The sequence below is a fragment of the Pseudoliparis swirei genome, chromosome 15 (genome assembly GCF_029220125.1).
Source record: "Pseudoliparis swirei isolate HS2019 ecotype Mariana Trench chromosome 15, NWPU_hadal_v1, whole genome shotgun sequence".
Taxonomy (NCBI): Eukaryota; Metazoa; Chordata; class Actinopteri; order Perciformes; family Liparidae; genus Pseudoliparis; species Pseudoliparis swirei.
In genome coordinates, this window is record NC_079402.1 from 12,487,265 (window position 1) to 12,504,650 (window position 17,386).

At 42.2% G+C, this 17,386-nt stretch overlaps 1 protein-coding gene across 1 annotated transcript; it reads right to left on the reverse strand.

The window, feature by feature from the left end:
* Positions 1-9,032: 9,032 nt before the first annotated feature.
* Positions 9,033-17,305, reverse strand: LOC130205699 (TBC1 domain family member 10A-like). The gene is made up of 9 exons (XM_056433196.1): positions 16,580-17,305; positions 15,256-15,355; positions 14,924-15,031; positions 13,997-14,103; positions 13,794-13,908; positions 13,499-13,564; positions 12,665-12,854; positions 11,523-11,677; positions 9,033-11,328 (listed from the first exon to the last, which is right to left on the reverse strand). Exons 1-9 carry the CDS (start codon positions 16,726-16,728, stop codon positions 10,927-10,929), a joined length of 1,392 nt encoding a protein of 463 aa, XP_056289171.1. The 5' UTR covers positions 16,729-17,305; the 3' UTR covers positions 9,033-10,926.
* Between the last annotated feature and the right edge of the window lie 81 nt (positions 17,306-17,386).

Genomic DNA, 17,386 nt, shown 5'->3' on the forward strand with positions numbered 1-17,386 from the left:
AGTTATCAGCACTCTGATATCTGTGAGCCATGTGAAATCTGCCTGCACTTATATACCCCCGACCCAGACTTGTACCCTCCCAGGAGGCTCCTCCTCCCCTCCCACTGCCCTCCTCCTTTCTGCTCTGAAGAACACACTCCCACCTCTCTTTCCATTCATTTCTGTTTGTATACAACATAAAGTTGAAAATCCTCGTAATTTATTGTTGGTAGTAATACTTTTAGAATATCCCCTATTATTTCCACATTCTATTTACAAAGAGGTCGACAAGAATTTAGGGGTGGAATAAAACTCTCTCCAAAGTATAAATCATTTTCAACTTATATAATTGCAACAATTGATTTACTTTAGGCCTGATAGTTATCTAGACATGTTTGGACAGTAGCCATGAGTCAAGTCTGGGCATGATTTTCAAGAAGTAGTCAATTTCAATATCAATTGAGAGTCCTTCTGGCACCGGAGCACTCTGCTGAAATCCGAATGAGATGCACTATTTACATTTATATGTCTGTTTTTCGCATGTCTGTACATGCTCCTACAAGTTAAAACACAAATTAAAGCCTTAAATACAGATGTGTTGAGTGCTAATGAACTGCAGGTTCAAATAAACTTTAACCTCAGACCTTTAATTGAAAATATAAAATACCAAGCATTGAGGCAAAAGCTAAATGCTTCGAAACATGTTTAATAATCCTCAGTTAAAGTACTATAATTATATTACTTTTCAGGTCAAATTGGCAACATTTCTGAATATTAAAATCTAGGTGACTACAAGTAAATTGATAAAATAAAATAAAATGATTAAGCGAAATTAACAATTAGAAAGAAGAAAGAAATGTACACTTTTATTATTATTAAGGAGAAGTGGGCTGCAGTGAAGCCCCCAGGGATTAATCAATAAGTTAGATATTTAGGGTAGTAGCATGTGATATAAACACATACATAAATTAATAAAAACTAAACAATAAAAGATCATATATGTATATACAAGTTTTGTATTCTAAAACTCTAATGCATAAAGACAAGCAACACTGGTGGCCAATATTGTTATGCAATATAATTGTTTCACTATTTTCAGTTTTGAACATTTAAACTTGCAGCCAAATATTTTTTGTTGCAAAACTTCATACTCGTCTCTTTTGGGGAATGTTTCCAGAAAGACTAAAATACTTTAAAGCTAAGCATTATTAAGAGGTCATGCAAGTCACACTCTTCTTCTCTCTTTCCCTGCCGTCTCTCGGGTGTATTCGTCGGCCCAGGTGGGTCGGCTCAATCTTCAGTCTGCTCCGTCTCTCAGCAGAAAGGCAGCAGTGGCGCCGGGGCAACAACCTTTAGACACAACTACTGTATCACTCAACAATCTTTTCCTGATCCCTTCCTCCACCCCTCCATCCTCCTCATCCGCCCTCCCCACTCATCTCCGCCTTCCTCTGATTATGACGATGAGGATTGATTCCCTCCTTCCTCCGCTTTCACCAACGTCATTTACTGTTTATTGTTGCCAGTTACTGCGATGCGATCTTGTTGCGTTTGTTAAATTAAACTGATGGGTTAGTGTGTGTGTGTGCCTCATCCTGAACTCTGTGCTCTCTCACTCGGCTGATTGTCCGTCCAGCTCTTTGTCCGTCCGGCAGAACAGGAAAAAAGCATAAAGCGAGCTTCCTATCTGGTGGGACTAAGATCTGTTTTTAGCTGTGTTCGCTGACAGGGATGTGAATATAAAGCATAATAAAACATAAGGCCTTGCTGAATACATCGATCCACCCACTCACTTTTCCCCCTCCAAAGTCCCCTCATTAGCCATCATAAGAGCAGTATTACAAAGGCAGGATAAGGGACACAACATAAAAGAAGATAGACACGCATCTGACGCGCAGCAAAACAAAAATACCAATTCTTCCTCTTTTGGGCTTTTTCGGAGTGACGAGTTCCAACTGGACTGAGCTTAACCCTGAAGAGCCTCCTTAATTTCACTCAGCAACACCAGAGACTGCGACCAGCTCATGTTTGTCCTCTTAGCAGCCCACCTGTGTCTCTAATTGATTGTCGTTATTGTTGCCGCTGTCCTCCCATGTGTGGCCATGTGCTGTAAACCTCACACCATGAAGGCACCAACACATTCCTTGTGTGTTGATGCACTCTTATTCAACCACACCAAGGCGTTTCATCAGGCCTGCATACCCTGCGTTATCAAAAAGGATGAAAATACTTCCTCAGAATATACACATCAGGGGAAAAGACATAAACACACTCACTACAGTTACAGTCTGAGAGCTGCAGAGCATCTCTTTGATCTCTTCTGGTGACCTTTTGTGTTCGCTAGTTCATGGGTCCGCCTTTGGAGATACTCGCTGTGCCAAAAGAGCGCGAGGTGTGTGTTCTTGTTGTTTAGGTGTGTTTGGGGGCTGTTGGGGGTCTGACAGTTGTTTGATATGTGTGTTAAGCTGTCACAGAACACATCCCCCCCCCCCTCCTCCCGCACCAAGACAGCTGGTTCCTTAATAAAACTTTGTTTGCTATCTGACCAACTCCGAGTCAGACTGGAGCTCGTCTGAAAATTCATGATGTCACACGTCCGACCTGATAGCAGCTCGGCAGCCCTGACGAGACACAGACCCACGGGCTAACACCTTTACATGACCAATCACATCTACAGATCTGCTCTTTAAATGATCTCAACGCTGTCAAAGGCAACACTTCCAGCAGCACGGCTAGAAAGCTTCAACATTTGGGCCCATCCTGCAGAGACAGTGAGGTTGTTGACACCAGCTTGTGAACACACACATTCTACCAGAACTTGACAGGTTTCCTTTTCTCACTATTCCAGTAAAGACAAATGTGGCTTCAGCTAGAGTTTTACAGCCTTTTGCACGCACGACACAGACCTTAAAAGCTCTTTGAAGCATCTGCAACTGATATAGCAGCAACTTACTCGTGGCATGGCAGACTGCAGGAGATCAGGTGTGTGTGGGTCTCCTGAAGTTTCGGCGTGTAATAGGATCGGGTATGATTGTGCATGTCAGAACGGAAGACGACACGATACTATACACGTTTTATTGTGTAAAAAAAACAGCATTAGGGGCGTGTTGCTGCGGCGTTAAGGCCACGCTTGAGCCTGGTGCAACGGTTTTCCTGGATGACTTGCTGGAGATGCGACGACGGACCGGTCTCAAATGAACAGGTTCTCTCTGCTCACAGGTGCAGCATCATTGTCCCGTGTAAACTTATTTTCATTTCTGGGTATTGGAACTGGCTCAGAATAGATCCTCAGTCTAAACCGGCCCGCGTCCTTACTCCAGAAACACATCAAACTAAATCGTCTCTCATGTAAATTCAGAGTGTAATAACACAATCAGTGCCGCAAATGAATTACGTTATCCACTGCTTCTTCTTATCCTCAATCATGAATTATATTCTATTTTTGTCCACTTGGCTTGTGCTGTTCACGGTCATGACAACCAAAATGTAGAGACTCGTGGAAAAAGGGTTCAGGTCTGACTCGTTGATACGTCAGGAAGCAGCCGGTGCCGTCTTCTGGCTGAGTTTGTATCTATAAGACAACGTGCACTTCCTTGACCTCACTCAACACACACACACGTGATGTTTTCATGACCTCACGGCCCTGCTGACCCCACGGCACTGCAGTCTCTTATCCAGGGCAGCAGCAGCAGCTATTCTGAATCAGCAGCTCACACACACACGGATGCCCAATTTCTGTTTTCTGTTGGTGGGTCGGGCAGCCGGAGGACTCTGTTGATAAAAACCTTCCTGCTTTCAAGATGTTGTTGTCTTCTTGTTCCAGTACAGCAGCTGAACTTGTTTATCTGATATAAATATGAGAACAGGAGAAGGAAATCCCAAACTGTTTTCATGAAAAGATATAAATAGCTCAAACTTGAGGGTCACCATTGAAAATATAACAAATAGAGAAAGGCGGGGGCGTGTCCTCGTCGCTCACGCAGGACAGCTGAGTTTCAACCAGAGGTTCATTCATCATTTAGAAGCAGTGGCGTAACTCCGCTGCTGCAAGTCATTGCAACAACTGTGCTTGTTAACATGGACTTAGAGTTGTATCAGTGTATGTTTCTACTTCCTGTCTGACACAGGATACGGTTTGACTTGTGTCTATGTAATCTATACATGGCACAGACTCTTTAAAGGCACAGCATGCTTTATTGCACAACAGAAACTAAATAACAAACGTCCACAATAATGTAAAACATGTAACTTAGTAGGATGATCCAAACCACTTGTGAATAACAGAGATAAAGTCTTGAGTCTGTTTAAACACCAGAACACTATATAGGGAAACCATTTCCCACTTCCTGTGAGGAACGTCCAGCATGAGAGAAACTTCCCTGCTCTTCCTCCTGGATGTGAGAATTATATTATTCACAAAATCCTGCGAAACAGTGACGGGCTGGAGAACAGGAGGTAGTCTAGATTATAAACTGTGTGAACTATTCTAAAATGCACTGCAGGATTTATAAAGTCTTTTATCCTTCACATGTAACATGAACGGTTTTATAGATTTTTATGGCTGTCCGAACATCACAGAAGTTTTGAAACACAAGCCTCCAGTTTAGTTTACAGGCTGAGAGATGTACACACACACACACGTACACACATGCATAAAACGCACTCTGCAATCCAACATGTTCACACACACTATGTAACACCCATGACTCCGCTGGACGCAATACAATAAGCTATTGTAACCTCAAACCAAAGGTCTTCACGCCCATATGCTTTTGTCATTAGTCTCAATTATAACAGGTTATGAGGTCACTTGCTGATGTGCGTTAAGACACACATCCCTTAACTCTCTCTCTCTCTTTCTCTCTCTCAAGAACACACACAAAAACACACACAATGCCTGCAGAAATAAGGTTCTGGCTATTTAGTTTCAGCCTGCGATCCAAGTTGTAACAACCCACATGATTTCACTATTTATTTTTGCAGGAAACATTGATGCTCAGTGTCTGTGGAGGAAACACCAGATCACGGTTTGATTCCAAGCTTAATATATTTCACAAGGGGCAGAAATCCCCCCCAATTCCTACAATGTTTTGGTCTCATTATCCGTCTGCTTCTCTCACTGTTATGCCAGGCTGCTCACCATCAATATCAGTCGGACCCAGACAGGTCTGGCCCAGGTTTATCAGGGCAGAGCTCTCTTACTCTCTCTCTCTCTCACACACACACACATGCACACACACACGCATGCACACACACAAACACACTTACACCACTGCCCCCATCCCTCCTGTGTATCCTCTCTCAGCCGCCGGCTTCCTTGACGGGGAAAGAGGGGACTAGATGGACAGGAAGAGAGGAGACAGCGGGCATGTGACCCAACAATGGCAGGAAGTGACTTCAAATCACTACAGATTAGGTCAAACACACCAACACAGAATCAGCGAGCTAACAAACATCCCCTGCAGCACAAACAATGCCAAATAAATGGTGCAAGGCCACAAAAACCCTTGAAGACCGCCGCGCCATTCATAATATGTCACAGGACAGCAGATAATAAAGTTATAAAAACACTTTTTTTCATTGTGTTAGACACACACTGAGTAAATATCCTCAACTTATTGAATCATATGTTAAATCCAAAATGCTTTAACCACAACTATTTGCTGTTTTGGTTATTTTTTAAAGTTATGAGGCACTGCTCAGTATTTTAAACGTGCTGATGAATAATAAATAATCCTTGCTAATATCATGCACCCAATATTCGTTTAAAGATTTGGAGGTGTGCGCAATGTTACCGTCCACATTAAATATGTTTAAGACAAAGACAAAAAAGTTTTGATTCTGCAAATAAACACGTGAGAGAAAAATCAAGAACCCTCCAAAATAAAAGCATGACATTTTCTGAAACGGTTCAGAGGTCGCAACAAGGTCCCTAAAACAGAGAACCTGATACGGTGGTTGTATAATGTGTAACCAGGAGCCAGCCCAACTTCAAACATACTGAAATCAAGTGGAAAAAAGCCAGAAGATTTTTTGTAGGATTCTGGATCCAAGCTAGCCCCAGCTAGAGAGCATTTACTAATATTTTAAGAAATAACTGCCATTTAAGTGCGAGCAGAATCAATGACCTTAAGGCCCGCATTCAAAACAGAAGATTAGCCTTTCACAGGAGCAATAACTTGGATGTGGATCTGAAGTTGCTAAGCAGCAGCTATAATTAAGTCAATATGGTGATTCATTATTCTGCTTGGACCGTAACGTGAAGGAGACGAGGGGGATCGCCGGCGTATCATTTCCCATTACGAATAATAACCCAGTGTCAAAAACCTTGATGGATCTGAGATCATTAGAGATGCAGCTACTGTCATGAGGAGAGCCATAAAAGGACACACACGTCCTGTCCACTGTCCTTTGAACGAGCATCTGTCTGACCTCCGACACCTTCCACTCGGACGCCACTTCCTGTCACACACGTGCAGGTCCGCTACTTGAAACTTTTCATCAAAGCCTTTCCCCCAAAACATGGAGAAGTCCCAAACAGCAGCAACAGTGAGTTCTCAGTCCCATTTTCACATGATTTTAAACTATTTTACCTATAGACACACATTCATTCCATTATATTGGAATAGACGAAAATCACATCATGCATACAATCACAACCTGCAGAAAGGGCGTGGCAGCTGCAATACAATTTAACCATTCAAACCATTATCAACGGGTCAGTTGTGTTTTTTGTTGTGTGCCCCTGACCTCTACCCCTTTTAATCCTTCTATGGGCAGAGGGCACGATGGGGGATGGCAGCCCGGGGATAAAGGTGCAGACCCTCAGTCGTTATTCCCCAAAAGCTTTATAGGAGCTTTACAGCTCATGAAGCCAGACTTTAATCTCCCAGACGCTTCACACATATGTTCTCATGAGATCTTCCGCCTCACTATACGCCCCCGCCCCCCCCCCCCCCCCCCCATAAACAGCTAGTGTATGAACAGACATCACACGAAGGGGGTATCTGCTTCCACACGCTCAGTGCATGTACTTTAGATATGGTTGTGCAAATGAAAAACAGAAGTAAACTTTCAAAATGTGTGCCATGAAGACCCTAGCAGCCATGTGCACGGGGAAAGTATAATTTAAGTCTCCAACTTGTTCCATCTACGCCGTCTTGTTTTGTTCCTCAGCCCGGAGTGGTCCAACAGTAACATTTTCTCAGAAAGCCCCGTCTCCTCAGTCACTGCAAGTTGGGGCAGCTGGGTTTACGGTTCAATGTGTTGAGGTGAGACCCCGAAGCCAACGTGTCACCCAGGCGCGTGGTCAATTTCTCCTGGAATATAATGCAATGTTGTTGTTGTTGTGTATTTTTATTCAGTCAATCATTGCAATACAATACAATATTATTCTATATAATATTGTATTGTATTGCAATGATGTATTACAAAACAGAAAGACTGAAAGGTATAGATAGAAGCAAAAATGCTTATATATTCATATCCTAAATTATTATAATCAAATAAAGCAGAAGATTGATATAAAATAAAGAAAAATAATAAAGAAAATATAAAATAATATATATATATATAAAAAAATATATATATATATATATCCACATACATCTTCCATATACATAAATTGCAATCACACTTATAACCCTCAAAAATTGTTTTATAAATATTCCTTTTAAAAACCAAAAATGAGTTGACCATTCTTACATCTATTTTAACGTTGTCATTCCACAACTAACTTTCCTGATAGATTACTTTGTAATGCGAACCTCGCAATCGTCGTGATGGAAGATAAAATGATGGTTTCGTTCCAGACCCGGTCTCAGAGTACAATAAACTGCTGTGTCGGGTTTCTGCGTCTGAGTGTTAAAGCCGTCAGACGGAGTGTATCACTCAAACTGGACTCCCTGGATCAGGTTTCATCTTTTCACCACTACTAGTCGCAACACTTGCACACCAACATGGCTCCTTGTGTTTTATTTGAACAACAGACCTATTTTCAGTCTGAGCGTGACTTCAGACGCCACACCGAGTGGGAGAAGTGGCCGCTTCAAACTGGGAGAAATGGAACAAAACACCACTCATTGTGAGTGTACCATGATGTTCTTGTATACAACACTGCCCCGGCAAAAAGATATAGTACTACATAAGCTACAAACACTCCTGTGCTCTTTTCTGAGAGAGCGGTTAAAGGGGAACGTCTCCTCCTCCTCCTCCTCCATCTCCTCTTCTTCAGACCAGCCAGTCTCCCATTACACCCTCTCTGGCCTCGGGTCCACTCTACTGAATGTCAGTGAGCACCAGCACAGGGGGAGCAGACAGGTGGGGGCCGGTGGGGTTGAGGTGAAGGGGTGAGAAGCTAACATTGTTGAGAGACATCGAAAGGCACAAAAGAGATGAGGAGTCATAAATACAAACATTTAATGACACACAAAGTCCTTCACAGAAATAGAAAAGGCCACTGTGAAGGCGGGAATGTGACAATGAAAGTGCATTCTCTCTACTTCAAATGGGTAGACGTATGGAGACATAGTAAGACCACCTAAATAACCGACAGTAGTAATGGATTTATATCCAAAGGGATATATCTAGTACTTAAATAAATGGAAACAGTGGGGCGGTTTTACTGGTTTGGTAAATTGAAATGTAGAGGAGAGAGCTCTCGGCTGTCGTGTTCTTGGACTGAGGCCGAACCTTGTCGGGGAAGGCGAAGAAGAAAAAGGCCTATTTACATGCAGGAGACTCCATTCAGAGACCAAAGGCAAATGGCTGGGCGAGGCGCCTTGGATGGTACTGTGGGAATCAGCCCAATTTGAGATGCAAATTCCTCAAAGAGCTGAAAGAGCCGGAGAAACAGGTGTCCAAGGAAGTGTGCTGCTGCGTGGGTGAGGGCGGGCGGGTGTGAGGGCGCTGAACGACAACACAGGGTGTATTGAAATCCTGCGTGTTCAGACCAATCTGCGTCTCATTTGGTTGGTTTCAGATTAAATGAAGGAAAAAGAAGTGGATTTTAATGTCACAATAAAATTGGAAAAACACGACATATCTGCACAAGCTAAGAGTTTACACTTTTATTGATTTAAATGTAATTTGGCATAAAACAGCTTGATATGAAAAGATTATCCAAAATCAAAAAAGCAAACAGATCCTATATGTATATATATACCCGATGAAAATCGCAGAATATGTTGCACATTTAAAATGTGAAGATGTTTAAACTTTACAGTTGCAATAATTAGGAAAAAGGAACTCAACATCCCTGATATATATATTTTGCTGGACACTGAAACAGAATGTTTGTAAAGAAACATACAGTATATATATATATATATATCCAGAATGATTTGAATCCCTGGATGAAGCTCAGCGGCTCCATCTCTGACCGTCTAGAAAGCTCCTGCCTGTTGTTCAATGTTCAACATCTTGCATCTAAATACTAAAAGCTTCAGCAGACATGGGAGGTAAACAGTCGTTCCTAAAAGACAGAAAGAAAACCTGCAGCATATACTTCAAAAAAATCTCCACAGCGTTCAAAATCAACATATAACCGCAAAGATTTGACATAATGAAAACCTTTACAGCAAATAATCAGAGTTACACAGTTAACTGCCAATAAAGGAACTAGCTGGACTGGGGGGACATGTTGAACTCCTGAATTCAAGTTTTAAAAACTATTTCTTAATTCAGTAATCTCAGATACAATTAGTATCAACCCATACATTTGGATATTATACCTTGACTTTATCTTCTGTCGCTCACATTTCTTTGGATTTTCATAGTTTATTGTCTACACAAAAATGTAGTAAAATAATGTAATCAATTTCAAGTAGCAAAGAGACTGTCAGTAGAAAACAACTGATAAAGATAACAATTGTACTTTATAATTAGTTTGTAGTTTGGGGATTTTAACTTTTGTATGAAGCGGTTTTGTCCGCACCGGGCTCTGCAGCACATTTCAGTGAGACTTCCTGGTTTAAAATGTAAAAAGCATATTAAGTGTTTGGACCGGTCCAAATGCTTTCTTTGTATTATATATCAACATTAGATATCTTGAAGTCTAAGGACCCACAAACCTTGAGGCATGATTGTAAAAAAAAAAAAAAGAAGCTTAGTATTAGCGTTCTTCAAAATGGCATTTTATCATTTCTCATTCACAACATAAACATGAACCTCATCCTCTCAAAATCCTGGACTGGATCACAATATGATATCACAAACAGCTTGGACAAAATATATTGTAAAAATATGCATTACAAATCTTTGGCTTCGTGGTACAAAAGTCCCTTCACACTTCTCCCTTCATGTGTGGCTGCAGGCTGAGAGATGATCCCAGAGGGTCCTCTAGTGGTCAACACCAAAACACAAACAGCAGAACATGCAGTCTAGAGACCGACGGATACACTGTGCGTCTCAAAGCAGGACAAATACAAATCGACCAAAGAGGAAGACTATAAAAGGTAAAGTGCTCTAGAGCAGACGTCATCCAACGAGACAAAATCAGACTTCATTTAAAACAAAAGGAAAGAATCTAGGAGGCCAATTTCAAGAGGTTATTAGCAGCAGTAGCTGTTAACAGTGAGTTAGTACGTGTGAATGCCCACATGTTCAGTCATTTTGGAGGTCCATATACTTTAATGCTCAATGTCTACGACTGTAGCCAAAAGCAGAGTCAATAGAAAACCTGTATACATGAAATCACACCCAAACACAGGTTGAGTGTTACAGAGACGGCCAAGTAATCTGAGCAATGACAGTTTTGCGATTTCTTTTTTCTTAATTGCAAAAATAGCCTTTTTTTCTAAAAACGTGTCACAGTCACAACAGACAGTCAGTCGATCATGGAACGGTTCATCTTTCACTGCGGCGGCAGCAATTTGATAGAGAACTGATGAGTGAGTTAGTAAATGCTGTGGAGAATGCTTTACGTTCGTAAACTGGCGACTCACCCCGCTACAGGTACGTGTCGTGCTCTGTGCTGCTCAGACTCTCTTGGGACGCTTTTACAGTCATGTGATTGAGGATCGGCGAGGCGTCACTGGGAGGAGAGTACGGATTAGCAATCTCCGGCAGAGGTGCGATCGTTTTCTCTCGTTTCGCTTTCGTCTTTCCGTTCTCCTTGGCGGCCTCGGCTCTCCCCCCGTCTGTCTGGGGTGCCAAGGGAGACTTCACAATGATGGCGGGCCTCTGTCTCAGGTCCTGCCGACCGGGCGGCTCGGCAGCCATGATGGCCTTGGCGCCGTGGATCCTGGGAGGGGACTTGCAGTGTAGATCGCCGTGCGTCTCATTCCAGCGCCGGAGCTGAGCATGGTGCTCCTTTTCTATGTCTTTCTCAGACACCATTAACTCAATTATCTGAAATGCAAAAAGGGAGAATGAGCGTGAATCACATGCGAGTGATGCCTGCGTTGAGAGGTCAACGCCTTCCAGCACATGATGGGTTAAGTATTTTAACACGGCTGTCGGCACAACCACAAGAGGGCAAAGTCAAGGAGAAAGACGACCTTTAGATGAGAGACTGGGTCAAGACGTGGGTAGTAGTACTGTACCTCCTGCACCAGGAAGGCTTCCTTCATATACTGTGGCTGTATCGCTCGGAGCAGCTCCATCGTTTCATAGAGGCCTTGACAGGCCTTCAGTTTCTCTTGGGATCCCAACATGGACTTCAGGAGGACCAGGCCCACTCGAAAAATGATTTTGACTCCTGAGAAGAGCATCACGTCAGACAACATGCAGCCAGAGCAGCAGGATGCACTTAATAGAGATCTGAGAGCTGCACAGAACTGCTGCAGACCAATTCATTCAGATGGATAGATTGGATGCAACAATCTTGCAGTGTGGTGAACTATTTCATATATATTATATCCAAACGTAAACAAGAGGAGACTTCCTGTATTCAACATACACTACCGTTCAAAAGTTTGGGGTCATCCAGACAATTTCGTGTCTTCCATGAAAACTCACTTTTATTTATCAAATGAATTGAAAATTGAATAGAAAATATAGTCAAGACATTGACAAGGTTAAATAAATATTAATATTATTTGAATTATTCATTTCTTCTTCTTCAAGCAAGGAAGGCCAGTTATATAATATATTATATCAGCTTTTTCAGCTGCAGCTACATAATTATTAATTGGTTTCTAATTTTCTCATCAGATAGTCTTCTTCTCAGCAAACACAAACACAACATGTAAGTAGAACACTGGAGTGATAGTTGATGGAAATGGGCCTCTATACACCTCTGGAGGAGAAAACCAGATGTTTCCACTTCCAATACCTAGAGTCATTTTTTTTGTATATTAAGTATTTTTGATTTTTATTATTTTTATGAAAAAAAAAAAAAATTTCTTGAAAAATAAAGACATTTCTAAGTGACCCCAAACTTTTGAACGGTAGTGTATGCCTTTTTACTCTAATCATGCTCCGGTGTTTTTCAGGTCAAATTAAAACAGAAGGATAATATGCACTTGACTGGCATGGAGGAACATTAAATCCCGTTATTGTGCTTTTACCTCTAAAGCGATCATTCATTATACAATTAAACAAAGCTGCTGTCCCTGAGATACGAGTCATATTTTCTCTTAATCTCTGTGGAGTGACTTGTCGTCAGGGGAAACCACTTTGACATCATGTTGTTTCCATGTGCCGTAACCACATCAGTCATTGTTTTCTGGGTGTAGCATCTCACCCTCACAAAGGAACATGTCCCAGACCCGAAGCACCGAGGCCCACGGCAGAGTTCGAGAGAAGGCGCACATGAACCACTCGGTCATGTACAGGATGGGCTCCAGCTTGTGCTTCTTCAGGTGCCGGTGGGCCACAGGAGACACCCGCCGCAGCAGGGCGTTCAGGATCTCCCCGTCCAGCTGGATCGCCTCCTGTGGAGACAACATGGCAGGGCGGTCAGTGGCGCACGCGAGAGGGAGATTAATCTGATTTTCAGATTATCTCACCACCACCTCGTGTTATTAAGTCGTGAGCACATTAGTGTCAAGATGGCCTGAGAAATCTAACACCCCCACCAGCCATTTATTAAATGTACGGACTCTAAAAATGGAAGTTAACTGACTGTTAACTTTCAAACTTCCGTGTGGCTCGTTATACATATATATTTTATTTTATATTTTACTTGTATACATCTATATCTTTCATCCCTGTTTTTTATATTTTATTTTTTATTCTTGTGTGTTTAGTTTATTGGTGCTGCTACTGTTACGACAAATTTCCCCTTGGGGATTAATAAAGTATATATCTATCTATATCTATCTATCTATCTAAACATTTGATGCTTTCCAGAATTGTAAACGCAAGCGGAATCTGTGTGAGCAATAAATCGTGAGCATTGCTACTGTGTTGAGTTTATAACAGAAAATAGGTTCCTTTCTTTTAGAATGATCTATCGGGTTCAGATAGATAATAATTGACATGCTGAGCACTGTTAATATGTAATCCTGTTAAACGATGTTCTCAAGCTCGTTTTATATCAAAGTCCTCTTTTCAAAATGAGGATCTGGAGCCTTACCAGCCCTGCACTGTAGTATCCAGGAAGGTATTTCTCACAAATCTGGACAAGAACCCAGAATGCATCCTATGACAAAGAAATGAAACAAGAGGAAGATTTTATTCTGGTAAATGAATAAAAATAAGACATCATGATATTATGCATGTGTAACTATGATTTACGTATCATTCTTGAAGCTCATTGCTCCGCAATTTCTCTATCTATCTTCCCCATCATGAAGACAGCGAGCACCTATTATTAACTGTCATTATATAAAAGAGAAATAAAGAGTTGGAAAGGTTGAATGTGTGTTTACCTCTGCTGGCATATGCATGAGGAGTACAGCAGCGATGGGAGCCTGAGCCTGACAGTAACCCTCTTCAGGGCGATGCAGAGTATAAGCCTTCAACACGCGGAACAGGTCTTGCTGCCTGAATATATGAACTTGTGTAAATGATATGAAGAAACTATGTTCGGCCACGTTAACATCACAACGGGCCTTTAGATGGCGGCGCTTACCCATGACCTCCTCTCGCTGCAAACATTTCATGGAAGGGGAACTGTCGATGGAGGTCCCTCTCAATAACATCTACCCATTTAGGATCTCCTGGCTGATTGTCCAGTTCCTAAAAACACATCATTTTGTCAACTTTTTTAAGATTATAACTCTTCAGTTTTGAGTCTTTTCCCACAATCCACTTTTTATGAGCAATTGTATAATGCAGGCAATTCTGGAACTCATCGCCTCAGTGAACTTATCAGACATGAGAGTCCAGCCCCTCTCCAGGCGTATGTGTCCGAGCGGTCAGTGATGTAGATACTTGAAATTCAAATCAGGAATGTACACTACCGTTCAAAAGTTTGGGATCACTTAGAAATGACTTTATTTTTCAAAGAAAAGCATTGTTTTTTCAATAAAGATAACATTAAATTAATCAGAAATACACTCTCTACATTGTTAATGTGGTAAATGACTATTCTAGGTGGAAACGTCTGGTTTCTAATGAAATATCTCCATAGGTGTATAAAGGCCCTTTTACAGCAACTATCACTCCAGTGTTCTAATGGTACATTGTGTTTGCTAATCGCCTTAGAAGACTAATATCTGATTAGAAAACCCTTGTGCAATTATGTTAGCACAGCTGAAAACAGTTATGCTGGTGATATAAGCTATACAACTGGCCTTCCTTTGAGCTTGAAGTTTGTAGAACAAAATTAATATTTCAAATATTAATCATTATTTCTAACCTTGTCAATGTCTTGACTATATTTTATATTCATTTGATAAATAAAAGTGTGATTTTTCATGGAAGACACGAAATTGTCTGGGTGATCCCAAACTTTTGAACGGTAGTGTATATACATGTTGTAAAACACAATTTGGCCAGGTATGAACAAATTATTTTTGTTTGAAGTCGAAGCAGGGATCACAAATATACGACTGACCTGGAATTTGCCCTGGTTTTGCTCCCGTCTCACTTTGGCCCCAGTGAGGTAGAGCCAGACGCGGCCACGCAGCGATGGAGGGACCCCCTTCTGACAGCGCTCCTTCATCTGTTAATCAACACATAGTTATTCAAGAGCCTGCTGAAAGCAATAGAAAGAAATGACTACAGACATTGGGAGACATGTCACTGACTGCAACTGAACATCAACGATGAAATAATAATAAAAAAACAGTCATGATAACCAACTGATGAAAGGTTTTCCAGCTACGTTTTTGATATGAATTTATATTGTTAAGTCCATTTCAAAACTGCCACCACAGGAACCCCCACCTTCTTGTGTTTTTTGGCCATCCACTTGTCCCAGCTGTTGAGCATCTCCAGCCATTTTGCCTCGCGTTGCCTCAGCACCTCAATGGGGATTTCTTCAGCACTGTTGAGATGGGAGACAATGTCACAGACATAAAGAAACTAAATATCTTTACACAAGTAGACAATGGCTGTGTCACTTCACTGTACGTATGACAGGGTAATCGTGTTTTCGCAGGCGGCGGGACAGTGGCTCATCTATTCCTTGTCCACACAGGAAACCTAACCTCAGACCAAACGGCTGAACGCTTGCCGTCGGCAGCGGAGTACAAGGAAAACAGGAAGCCGTGGGAGAACTTTCCCCTAGTTCAGTTCCCTACAACCTCCTACACAACGCGATTCATACCTCACTTCCCTGCAGTCTTATGGAACATGGGAGCTGTTATATTATTATGCAAACACATTCCCGTCCTGATCTACTGGACACATGCCTGGTGAATTTGGCAAACAAATGTATGCTTTTGCATAGAAACACAAACACGAGGACAGAAGTTGCCCATCACTAAGCTCTAATAGATACAACAGTGACTTGGCTGATCTAATGCGTCCAAAGTACTATGATTAGGACAGTTTTCTTTATGCGTTCAAATCAGAACACAACTACCAAATGTCTTATGACAGGTATGAGCCTGAGCAGCCTGGTTCGCTCAGTTCTTCCGGTGTCATTTAATCCAAATCAGCTCTGTAAGCAGCGCAGATGAAGAGCACACAGTAGGACATTGTGTCGGTCCAAATGACGAGGAACAACAGGGGCAACAACAGCACATACACCTAGACCCAGAAACAATCAGCAGCTTTGGGTCAGGGGAATTCAGACAACACATTGAAATATGATATGTTTACATTGCCAGCCCCATTGATCACGCACAAAAACAATTATCTCTGCTCAGTGCCAGAAGGAAGGTGAGAAAAGACGTAAAAACGAGGACTGACTAAATCTATCTGGGATGCTCACACGTAAAATAAAGATATCATGTTTATTGTTATCTTAACTGTGACAAGGGTGCGCGCTCACGAGTAGAAATGGTTTTGCTTTAAATAAATTCAGCTAAGCATCCGGGTACTAAACCAACTATTTATGTTGAATAATCTATTTGTTGTTCTCCTTCTCCCAGATAGAAAACCAATTGAATTATCAGCAGAGACGTGTCAGACTCTCCAACAGCTATCTGGAGACTTCAGTTCACCTTCACGTGTCTTCACTTCGCGTTAGGTGCGAGGAGGAAAGGAGGCAGGATACATCAACGAAAATAAGACAGCATGCGAAGCGCCATGGAGCTCCACTTACGACTCCCCGCAGTGCTGCTGGGCCCCTCCCGTGAAGCCGTACTTGTCCACAGGTTTCTCCCCGGGGACACCGCCGTTCATCTCCGGGTCGGATCCTTTCTCTTTGCTGCCCCGCGGGGCAAGTCCATTGCCCTGCTCAGTGTTGGCCATGTAATGACCACTGAGCTCCGCCCGAGCCGCCGGCCTACAGTGTGTTCACATGACGAAGTCTCCTTAAGCTGAGCCGACGCGTCAAGCTCTCCATGAAGACGCCCGTTGGTGATCTAGCCGCCGGTGGTCGCTCGCGCTTCGGCTACAACCCCCCTGTAATAAGACAGCGTCCGCTAGTTTCTAATCAAGCCGTTGGCTTTCATCACATAATCGATTTGCAGGTCAAACAGAAATACAACTGGTCGAGAGCAAATGCAGCGGTTTCGATAAACACTAAATCAGCGCGGTATCGACTCGCTAGCTTAGAAGCTAACATGCTAGCATCACACAACTGTCAGCTGATTGCTGTCAGCTGGAATGTGAGCTCGCGACCGGAAGAGGGACAGAGGAGTCTCCACAACATCCGCCGAGTCCTTTAGCTCGACACTGCCATCTGCTGCTGACAGTCACACAATGCATTTTACTTGGTGAAAGGCGCAAACCAATAAACGGAAAACTAAATGCATAGTGCAATAACGTGACATAATTTTGAAATATGGCATATAGAAAATGTGTGAAAATGTTACCGTTAGTGTTGTCAGATTGTCTCACCCACACTGTAACACAATGTGCTTAAATAAAGCCGTCAATCACTTTGCTAGATTGGCAACATCTTTTG